Source organism: Suillus subaureus, assembly GCF_016647635.1.
Source record: "Suillus subaureus strain MN1 chromosome Unknown BJ212scaffold_17, whole genome shotgun sequence".
NCBI lineage: Eukaryota > Fungi > Basidiomycota > Agaricomycetes > Boletales > Suillaceae > Suillus > Suillus subaureus.
Window position 1 is genome coordinate 260,968 of NW_024538573.1, and position 10,218 is coordinate 271,185.

At 47.6% G+C, this 10,218-nt stretch overlaps 5 protein-coding genes across 5 annotated transcripts; 1 reads left to right on the forward strand and 4 right to left on the reverse strand.

Annotated features, from left to right (window-relative positions):
- Positions 1-1,492: 1,492 nt before the first annotated feature.
- Positions 1,493-3,260, forward strand: BJ212DRAFT_1577214 (P-loop containing nucleoside triphosphate hydrolase protein; the record flags this gene model as incomplete). Its single annotated transcript, XM_041342192.1, has 8 exons — positions 1,493-1,714; positions 1,779-1,846; positions 1,903-2,313; positions 2,390-2,508; positions 2,558-2,689; positions 2,738-2,847; positions 2,896-3,188; positions 3,250-3,260. Exons 1-8 carry the CDS (start codon positions 1,545-1,547, stop codon positions 3,258-3,260), a joined length of 1,314 nt encoding a protein of 437 aa, XP_041192803.1. The 5' UTR covers positions 1,493-1,544.
- Positions 3,261-3,643: 383 nt separating this feature from the next.
- BJ212DRAFT_1481063 (uncharacterized protein) lies at positions 3,644-5,252 on the reverse strand (the record flags this gene model as incomplete). The annotated part of the gene is made up of 2 exons (XM_041340203.1): positions 3,644-4,921; positions 4,989-5,252. 2 exons carry the CDS (start codon positions 5,250-5,252, stop codon positions 3,644-3,646), a joined length of 1,542 nt encoding a protein of 513 aa, XP_041192804.1.
- A 354-nt stretch (positions 5,253-5,606) lies between these two features.
- On the reverse strand, positions 5,607-7,055 carry BJ212DRAFT_206802 (CTD kinase subunit gamma CTK3-domain-containing protein). The gene is made up of 5 exons (XM_041342635.1): positions 6,887-7,055; positions 6,667-6,766; positions 6,476-6,579; positions 6,303-6,417; positions 5,607-6,249 (listed from the first exon to the last, which is right to left on the reverse strand). The coding sequence occupies exons 1-5, from the start codon at positions 6,943-6,945 to the stop codon at positions 5,767-5,769; spliced, it is 861 nt and encodes a 286-aa protein (XP_041192805.1). The 5' UTR covers positions 6,946-7,055; the 3' UTR covers positions 5,607-5,766.
- BJ212DRAFT_1355978 (uncharacterized protein) lies at positions 6,744-8,817 on the reverse strand. Its single transcript, XM_041335683.1, has 8 exons — positions 8,507-8,817; positions 8,363-8,451; positions 8,033-8,307; positions 7,862-7,974; positions 7,669-7,810; positions 7,522-7,608; positions 6,928-7,467; positions 6,744-6,874 (listed from the first exon to the last, which is right to left on the reverse strand). The coding sequence occupies exons 1-7, from the start codon at positions 8,641-8,643 to the stop codon at positions 7,150-7,152; spliced, it is 1,161 nt and encodes a 386-aa protein (XP_041192806.1). The 5' UTR covers positions 8,644-8,817; the 3' UTR covers positions 6,744-6,874; positions 6,928-7,149.
- On the reverse strand, positions 8,672-9,152 carry BJ212DRAFT_1355979 (uncharacterized protein). The gene has a single exon (XM_041335684.1). It carries the CDS (start codon positions 9,101-9,103, stop codon positions 8,906-8,908), a length of 198 nt encoding a protein of 65 aa, XP_041192807.1. The 5' UTR covers positions 9,104-9,152; the 3' UTR covers positions 8,672-8,905.
- Positions 9,153-10,218: the final 1,066 nt, after the last annotated feature.

Sequence of the window (10,218 nt, forward strand, 5' to 3'; positions counted from 1 at the left end):
AGTAGGCCACCCCCAACTGGAGAGATTTGTGTCGATGTCACCTGCATCCAGTCCCAACTTGAACTAAATCTAACAATCACAGTTGACTGGTTGTATCACTCACCGAGTCTGTAGCACATGAGTAACCGCCATCGTATTTAACAGACTCCACTTTCATTAACATTGTAGCTAATATTGTATCAGGTATATATGTTATGGTCCTCAACCAGAGTTACCAGACCCACCTATGTACATTCAGGGGTCCTGTTGAGGCTCATCTTCCATCCCAATAAAATTGAACTATCACTGGCAACATACCCACCATTCACATCCCATTCTTCCAACAGAACATTGCTGCAGTACATAAATGGTTTGGGGCACCCAATATCATCTAGTCACAGCAACTTGTGGGGAAATATCAGCGTCACTGGGGCAGTGTCAGAGTATCATTCAAACGGCCTTTGATGCAAATGATAACTAGTAATTGACCTAGGGTAATCGGATGTCCTTGTTATTGTCAACAAATCTCATCATATACAATTCAGGTATCATTTAATATGCTGCTTCTGGTACAGGCAGAGTATAAAGGCAGAGGTGTTGTAGTGCATTTTCACAAGCTCTTGTTTCATTAGCTGAGAGCCCCCACTCAACTCCCTGATCTTGTAGGGTGTCTACTTGAAATATGTGAAGATTTAACCATCATGACCAATGATTCTCACTTGATCAATAGAATAGGATATTTTGTTAGGTCCATCAAGTTCTCAATCAAAGGTCTGGCTGTTCACGAAGTCTTCCAAAAGGGTGCCATGCTCGATCCCCACAAGTTTCCAATCATGTTTCTTCAAGCAACCTGTTCTCTCGATCCTGGCGACACGTTGATACCTGGAGACTTAGTATCAACCAATCATGAAAGACTGGAACACTGCATCTGTTGTCTTGGAGAAAACACCGCCTATCTTTATCCGTGTCTTGTGGTTTATACGATTACTATTGACCCCTAATCAACGGATGAGCATCTCCCCCATCTCAATGCACCACAATCGGTTTATCGTCTCGTATTGCGCGGTACGTCCTCCTTCTGTGCCACCAAAGGGGTGAGCTACTAAGTAGGCGACGTGAAATATAGACGACTAGCACATTCACCTTTAATGACGGCGCTGATCCTTGGCGATGATCAGATCCAACTCGGGCGGACGTCGTGGGCCCCTAAATTCATATACCCAGCCCTCCTGACAATGTTGCCAAAACTAGCAGACATGAAAACGAGAACCATTCCACGACTGACTGCGCGATTTAGAATTCTCACTTGATAAGCTGTTGCGTACATGCCTTGCTATGAGATATACATAGTAGAGACTATCGACTCTCGAGGACTGTTGCATTTACTATTTTCAAGTTACTCTGGCTCGCCTAAGAAATTTACCATTGTGCCAAGCACATTATTTTAAACAAGGACCCCGGAACACAGGGAGATCGCAAAAGTCAGTGTTCGGAGTTCGCCGGACGCTTTCCCCTTGAATTCTGTCGACGACCTCACTGACAACCTCCATTCTTTTTGCACAACAATGAGCTCTCACGACAACGAGGAACTTATCGATTATGAGGATGAGCATGACGTTATCCCTAATGGCGCAGTCCCAGCTACTTCTACCAATGGAGCAGCGGCGTCAGCAGTGGACGGCGAGGGCGACAAAGACAAGAAAAACTTTTCTGGAATACATTCAACTGGCTTCAGGTTCGTTTCTTCTCTGTGTTTTCACAAACCATGTTCATCTTGTGGATTGTCTCCTTTTTTACAGGGATTTCTTGTTGAAACCTGAACTTCTAAGAGCCATTAGTGACTTGGGTTTTGAACACCCCTCAGAAGGTATACTTTAGTAGCGTTCAGAATGGTGCTCTCAACTTACCAAACTCTTTTAACAGTCCAACAAGAATGTATACCTCAGGCTGTTTTGGGAATGGACGTCCTCTGCCAAGCAAAGTCAGGGCATGGCAAGACAGCAGTTTTCGTGCTCGCGACTCTACAACAACTGGAGCCTGTCAACGGCGAAGTTTCCGTCATTGTCCTTTGCCATACCCGCGAGCTCGCTTTCCAAATAAAAAACGAGTATACGCGCTTTGCCAAATATATGCCCGACGTGCGGGTGGGCACGTTTTATGGCGGCACCCCTGTTCAAAAAGATGCGGAGATCCTCCGTGACAAGACCCGGTGTCCCCACATCGTTGTGGCCACTCCCGGACGACTCAATGCTCTTACGAGAGAAAAAGTTTTGGATGCGAAGAACGTCAAACACTTCACTTTGGACGAGTGCGATAAAATGCTGGAACAGCTCGGTTAGTCTCATCCTGCAATTCGATTTCGGCTACAATTCCAACCGCGCCTCTCCGTTGTTCTTTGTTTGATTCGCAGACATGCGTCGAGATGTCCAAGAAATCTTCCGTGCAACACCTCACCACAAACAGGTGATGATGTTCAGCGCTACGCTAGCAAAAGAAATCAGGATCACATGCAAGAAATTCATGGCAAATGTATGTCATGCACTCTTTGTGGTGGACTTCTCGTTGATGCTTGCTGCAGCCTTTGGAGATCTTCGTTGATGACGAGACGAAGTTGACGCTGCACGGATTGCAACAACATTACGTGAAGCTTGATGAGAATGCGAAGAACCGGAAGTTGAACGAGCTACTCGATGTCCTAGAGTTCAACCAGGTACGACCTATCTTCCCTGACAAGACTTGTTCTATTAACGATTTTCAGGTGGTCATCTTCGTCAAATCTGTCGCAAGAGCCGTTGAGCTGGACAAGCTCCTAGTGTCATGTAATTTCCCCAGTATCAGCATACATTCGGGCTTGGCTCAAGAGGAGCGGTGAGTAATTTCCAATGGCCTTCGGCACTCCGCACTAAATACTTGTAGCATAAATCGTTACACTGCCTTTAAGGCCTTCGAAAAGCGTATCCTCGTCGCAACCGACATATTCGGTCGTGGCATTGATGTCGAGCGTGTCAATATCGTGATCAACTACGACTGCCCACCAGACGCCGACAGTTATCTCCACCGTGTCGGTCGTGCAGGTCGCTTCGGAACGAAGGGTCTAGCTATCACGTTCCAATCCAGTGAGGCAGATCAGCAAGTCATGTCTGCTATCCAATCACGGTTTGAGGTCGCCGTGCCTGAGCTTCCTGATCACATTGACCCCGCTAGTTACAGTAAGTGCCTAGCGTTCATATTTCTTTGACCTTGAACTAATGCTATCTTTTTTTTCTCCAGTGACGTCGTAGTTTTATTTGCGCTTATCCCTTATTGATACTGTTGTTTTCTCATAGCCTCTTCCCAAACACCCCGTGATTGTCAAGCATATGTATGTAATGTTATATTAGCGGGTCGTCGATTGCATCATTGTGCTTCTTGTTCTCCACTATCCAGTTCGAAGTTCAGTGCAAGTTATCAACGCCTCAAGCGCCCTACGTTGGCGCAGATTCTAAGTTTTCAATGAAACAAGAGGAATTACCTCGTAAACTACGATATATCATCGCCATAGACGTCAGCTGCGATACATAAAAATCACTATCCAAAAACACGTTTCATCGTAACAGTTACACAGCGACGCGCGACCTTTCGCGTGGACCTCGTTGTCACAACCCTGGTTTCTAAGCCTGTAGTGCTACTCTCGCTTCTTAGTCAAGATACGGCTAATGTGCTCCAATACCTCTTTCCACTTGGCCTCTCGTGTCACTCGGTCAGGACCCCTCGATAGCAAGGACTCGACGCTGAATTCTCCCAAGCACGGCAAGACTGCCGAAAGTGAGATGGCGACCTGCAATGGTTGTTTGATCGGAGAGAATCCAACATGAAAACTGGTGATATTTGTGTTGCAAACCCTACGTCCTAATTTCTCAGCCGTAGGCAAATCTACCTTCGTAGCGTCGAATACCAAACCGAGATTTCTGAGATTGGGGCAGGCAGAAAGTAAGGCCACAAGACCCCGAAAGGTGATTTTGGGTGGTGTCCGCCAGAAACATTTGGTCCCAAGGTAAAGACACTCGAGGCGTGGCCAGGACTTGACGATAGAACCAAGGGCATCATCATCAAGCAAAGACATACAAAATGCCGAAAGATCAACTGCTTTGAGACCGGAGAAGCGCATGAGGGGAGTGAATGTTTGGAGGGTGAACGCGTTGTCGATATGGTCAGCAGGGTCGAGTACCACGTCTAGTAGGATATGCTCCAGAACATCGAAAAGTAGACGGTTGTCCAACATGTGCAGGGCACGTTCGACGGCAGCAGCTGATCCAGGAAAGGCAGGAATGAGCTGCAGCTGTCTGCATGGAACAACCCACCCCTCTACTTCATTTGCACTCGAGATCAAACTAAACGAGCGGACGACCAGTGTGTCAAGGTAAGAGGTACGAAATTGAGATCTGAGGGGAGGGAGAATTCCAGCAAAGGTGATCCGCAACTCTTGAAGACTAACGAGACGAGATAGCCAGGACAAATCTCCGCAGCTTGGCAAGACAAGAGTTGCCTTCCGCAAGTGCGTGAGCCCACAAAGAGCAAGCTCGCTGACTTGAGGACATATTGCATATGGTCCGACAAATTCGACGACTTCCAATTGTGGTGAATGCCTGCCGAGACCTGATAACACCGAAGGCATGACGTTGGACCAAAACCCTTCTGTCGGCGGAACCAGCAACAGATAAATGAGGTTGGGACCCAGGAGGTAACGTATACACGAATGAAGAACATGAGGACATCCTTTGCAGTAGAGTATTCGAAGGTTGGGCACCAACAGTGACTGTGAACAAAAACCCATCATGGCGTAGACAAACTCCGCATCTATGCCTCCGAAAAGATCTGAATCCGTGTTTCCTAGAATTCTCACCCGAGGCGCATACTGCTCGAAGACCAACCAATCTGCTGCGGTTACAGGTCTCTGTATGAGCTAACAGTGACACCATAGAAGGAATTAGCATGATGGGTTAGAGTCGCGGCGTATATACAGTACATACAAGCTTCCGATCGCCAGTCATGGTCCATAAATCTCGTGGAAGACAAGCGAAAAGCGGTTCCAAATTATCCAGCTTGACCCATAACGCGTCCAAAGCCATATCTTTGAAGGAACGGCAAACCCGGGAGAGAGCAGCTAGAGAACGTCGCGCGACCTGTTGATAGTAGCGATCTCCAAATTTTGCTAAAGAACCGTCGGTGCCGTAGACAATGATATTGGCGAAAATGAGTTTTACGATCTCTGGAATGAGCAGGCATGCATGCATGGAGTATTCGATTGTGCGATGCTGTGAGTAGCTGACAGCCTGAAAAGACAACCGTGGAGGAGTGCAATCAACTTAAAGGTCTGTTGCATGAGACACGCTTTATACTTATCATGATTTACCGTTGAGCAATCACGAAATTCGAATATCGATGAATTGATGGATAACGGAGCTTGCCTCGAGCTTAGACCATTATCATGATACAGATGGATTCACAGCCTAGGTCCTGGGCTGCCACGGCCGTGCAGGCCCCAAGTTGAAGAAGAGAAGAAGGATACCCGGCTAAATCCTTCACTCTCCTGTTCTGTATGTGGAGTAGCGCCCACGTTTGACCCACGTGCCGTCCAACATCTTCATTGACCCTTATCGTTCCAGCCATACACGATACTGTGAATTCATCTGGTAACAACTAGGCGTAACTGACCATAACGACCCAACGTGAGCGATGTTTCAGATTCTAGTGTCAGAATCTAGAAACATCGCTCACGTTCCACAGCACGGTACTTCACTGCAAATATCACAGATCTATATCCATCTCCTGCTCTCCTTCGTCTTCGTCATTTGCAAATCCCTTCCGCTTCAAGTGCGGATGGCAAAGCTCCCTCTCCTCAGCAGTCGCTTCAACGTCGTCTTCATTCCAATCGCTCGTTGCCTCCCACTCATTCTCAAACTCTATATCCAACGCCAGCTCGGCGTTTTCTGTATCGCTTAGCGGCAAGAAACTCGTAAGTGTGAATGTCGAATAAGACGGGACTGCAGAGCCAGAGTGAGGCTGCGCCTGAACCCACCGTCGTTCCCGAAGGCGTTTATGTCGCTCTCGGTCCTCTTCGATACGCTTGAATATTTCGCCGCGAGAGAGATGAGGCTCAGATTTTGCTGCTGAAGGTGTCGCAGATGTTGAGGTCGCATCTGGTGCTGAATCTCTGGAAGAGAGCAGCGATAGGACTTCGTCAACTTTTTGAGGTTCTATTATTCGTTTTGTGCGCCAGTTTTCCAGGATCTGTAAGTTTGTGGATTAAACAAGTACCAACGCAGGGGCTAGTGTAGGCGCACCTGTTTGGTACTTGGTAGATTAGGTAGCCCTTGCCTACCCACAGGCACAACGCATTCCACAATCTGCGTCAGATCCCGCGAGACGTAGTCGACATACAATGCGTTGTTGACTTGTCTACTTCTAGTACAGTGCCATCGTTCAAGGTCGAGTTACCAAGTATGATGGAACTCACGATGAAGACGACTGTTCTGGGAGTTGATGCGCCTTCGCCAGTAGCGACGTTTCACAAAGGGAGTCAAGAAAGTAAAGAATATTTATGCGGTGATTGATGGAACCCTGCACTTGGCGTCAGATATTATCTCATAACAGAGAGACAAAGGCACGCTGCATCGGCGATGAGATGATATCAAGAATCACACTCACCTTTTGACACTCCTCAATAATGCACTCCCACAGATCCTCCCCACATTTCGAAAAATACTTTAACGCAAATCCAACGACTTTCTGTATCGATTGTTGTGAGCTGCTCGCCATAATCAATGCAAACCCATCGCATGCATTGAATTGAACGTCAGGCAGACGTAAGTTGTGGTAGTGAGATGTACATGAGCGGGTGATGGACGAAGAGAATCTGACGACTTACGCATTCAGCTTGCGAATGAGCCCGAGGAACTGCATTCTCACTTCGAATGGATCATGCATGGTTGCAACGTTTAATGTTGCTGACAACGTTGAAATATTCAGGAATCACAACACACGCTTAAGTGTTGTTGTCGCCAATGACGATGCGCCTATGGAAGTTGTGGCTGACGTGAAATACTGGACTTATTGTTGTCAGATATGATGTCGAGCGCAACGCGGCAAATCCCGTTCGAATTCTGCACAACAAGTACTAGTGAGGGGTGACTACATTTCACTGTCCTTAAACGGTCCAGATAACAATTCATAGTATGCTATCCTCGCCGCATCATCGTGGGACCCTGCCCGTACTTTTTCATCTCTCCCCCTACATACATCGATGCCCTCGACAACCCGAGCCTCCCCTTGCTGTCTAGCCCCCCTCACGAGCTCGGATGTACGCGGTAGCCGAAGATCTTGGTAATCTATGAAGACTTGCGACAACAACTCTGTTGAAGGCTGGCTAGCAGAAGGGTTGTATTTCTTCAAAAGTCGCATAATATGGTAAACGTCTTCGAACGCTTGATTGGCACCTTGTCCCAGATGCTAGGTACGATGATATCAATCAGCGCCATGGAACTCGATGATAAAACTACATACCGGACTCGTGGGGTGAGCTGCATCGCCCAAAAGAACGATTCTTCCCTTAAACCACGACTTGAGTTCAGGTCGGTCGTAGAGGCCATACTGCCAGCAAGCCATTCAATGTTTCAGAGAACTGAAAGTTTGTCGCGAGAGTGAACCGACCTTTACGATCTTTTGGCCGGTCTTGACCAAATCTCCCGCCCCGTACCCCCAATCAGATAGGGGTCCTCTTCGGATTTCGTTCTGTTGTTCTACGTGTTGTGTTTTCCAATCCTCCTTGGCCTCAGCTTCCCGAGTAGTGATCCTGAGTCCCAAGATAATCAGAACCATAAACAGTAATTGAAATGATACTCACGCCCATGAATGCTTGTCCTCCGCAACAGGGTACGAAACCATATGGCGACCATTCCCGTAATTATTCGCAAACTTTCCCTGAAGAACAGGTGGTGTTGGAGACATCCCACCGAACTGCAAATCACGTTCATATCAGCCTGCGTCTCAGGACCGTCACCAAAAACAAGCGCACCTGCACCAATCCAGTGAAGTTTGCCTTTTCTTTTCCAAAGAGTGCAATTCGGGTATTGCTATGCAGCCCGTCGCAGCCTACGACAAAGCTCGCCGTGTCCTTGATGCCATTCGCGAACATGACTTCTACTGTGTCCTCGCTTTGCTCAAACACAACTGCCTGGTGGCCCCATTTGATCTCAATACCGTGCTTCTCGGCTGTGTCGATCAAAAGCCGATGAAACTCTGCACGCCGAACTCCGATCAAGGGGAAACCAAAGTGTTCTCGCATCGTATCTGGACGAAATATCGTTGTCGATGAGAATGTCTTCCTTTCCATCCAAGGAGGAACAGTGAATCATCCTTTCTGGAGAATGGCCAGGGATCTGTTCAATGAGGCCGGGGATGAGCGATAGGACACGGAGACCGTTAGGCTGCAACCTGCAAACGTTGTTCAGTGCGACACTGGTAATGAAGAAGATGTGTGCGTGCTCACATGAAGCTGAGTCCACCCTCTCCTGGACTCGGGAGTCTTTCGTATATGATAGGATCATAGCCTTTAGTCTTCAAGAAGATCGCAAGAACGGGACCAGCGATGCCAGCACCCACTACTATGACTCTAGTTCTCGACATCTGTACAAGTGATCAGGTAGGAATGAACTGTGTAGTTTGCTCGTATACGGACGTTGGAGCAAGAAGAGGCCCCTTTGCACACATTTTATATACCAGTACTATCCCAATCGGAGAAGTCAGCAATATCACGTAAATCAAACAGTGGGTGACTTTCCGCAGCATGTAGAATCCTAGATACTCGTTTCATCAAATATTATTTGTCGGAGATTCGGCTCATGCTTGGAGTCACAACACATCCGTGTCCAAACCGCAGACTATCTAGCTAGATGCTAAATACAAGTTGTGAACCTAAAGATGGACGACGACAACACGGATCTATATCACACGCTTGAGGTGACGGAGGATGAGATAGATGAATTCTGGAGGATAGCTGCAGCACCCTGGCAAGCATGTACTTGGCTCGCAATGACGCAAACATAGCAGTCGACATTCCACCCGTTGTCAATGCAAGTGTCGACATCGTCGCGGTGTTTTAAAACGAGCAAGTCTAGAACACGATTTGGAACTCAGTCAGTCAGTTTGACCTACGGACTTGCAAAAGACTGGCATTTGACAGCGGCAGCTGATGAACGCGTCTAAATGCCGCGGGAAGCAGAGCTCTAGAGCTCCAGACCGCAGGGTTCGATTGGTATTCGCTTATAAGCGAGCGAGTACAATATCTGTTAGTAGACATGTCGAAATACGAGGACGATCATATGTGAGTGCTAGTTGCGGGTACAGCTGGATCAGCATAGAATTGATAAAATATTCAGCACCACTACAGAGTCGTCACGGTACATATCGGCAGGTGAGTACTTCGGTACTCAAAGTTTCAACCATCTCAATCAATTCTGCTTCAATCGTACTTCGTAATGTGCTACATTAGAGAGGAAATGATATCTATGTTAAGAATTTTATGTTTAAGTAGCTAAAAATACGAGTTTTGTGAAAGTGCCTGCTGTGGTGTGCAATCTGCACCGAAGGGGGCAGTAGCCAACTCGTGCTGACAACAACGCCTGCGCGCCGCACAGGTACCAGGAAAAGACTAGGCCGCTGGATAAAATAGGGGTACAGCTAGATCCGCGTAGAATTGATTATTCAGCGGCGCTGCTCGGCGGTGTGTAGAGTCTCATATAGATACTAGTGCCACATACCAGATACTTTGGGGGTCATTAATTCATTAGCTGACCACTAGTCACTAATAAATTGCGACTTGAGTAAACTTCCGACGTGACCATCATAAGCTGGCGAGTTGTGCCTGCGACGGAACAATTATCTCTTCCTTATCTCAAACTGAATATTCGAACGGTCGTCTGATTGCTCCGCAGCGCTCGTAATCTCTGGTACAGTGGCACGCTTCCAGTTACGAGCGAGTACCATCGTACACCTCTCGAGTCTTGAGCATGCATACGTCGCATAGCTACTAAACAGGTCCGCAATTTGTTACTCCGAGGGTGGAGTGGACTCTGGAGGACCCCTAGGCGAGAAGCGGAGTAGCAGCCGAGTAGCACCGTAGCTTAGTCAGCCACTCAGGTTTTGTCTGTGCTCTACACCACTTTGCCTTGCTCGCGACACGCAGGCATACAGTCGCGGATA

What these genes read in the sequence shown, in the direction of transcription:
- BJ212DRAFT_1355979 (XM_041335684.1), bottom strand. Translation starts at nt 9,103, where the DNA reads ATGTCGACACTTGCATTGACAACGGGTGGAATGTCGACTGCTATGTTT.
- BJ212DRAFT_206802 (XM_041342635.1), bottom strand. Translation starts at nt 6,945, where the DNA reads ATGCATGATCCATTCGAAGTGAGAATGCAGTTCCTCGGGCTCATTCGC. An exon ending in TTATTGAGGAGTGTCAAAAG is followed by an intron (nt 6,580 to 6,666) that starts GTGAGTGTGATT and finishes CGCCAAGTGCAG; the next exon opens with GGTTCCATCAATCACCGCAT. An exon ending in CCAGAACAGTCGTCTTCATC is followed by an intron (nt 6,418 to 6,475) that starts GTGAGTTCCATC and finishes TACTAGAAGTAG; the next exon opens with ACAAGTCAACAACGCATTGT.
- BJ212DRAFT_1355978 (XM_041335683.1), bottom strand. Translation starts at nt 8,643, where the DNA reads ATGTCGAGAACTAGAGTCATAGTAGTGGGTGCTGGCATCGCTGGTCCC. An exon ending in TCCAGAAAGGATGATTCACT is followed by an intron (nt 8,308 to 8,362) that starts GTTCCTCCTTGG and finishes TATTTCGTCCAG; the next exon opens with ATACGATGCGAGAACACTTT. An exon ending in CCGGCCAAAAGATCGTAAAG is followed by an intron (nt 7,609 to 7,668) that starts GTCGGTTCACTC and finishes GCTTGCTGGCAG; the next exon opens with TATGGCCTCTACGACCGACC.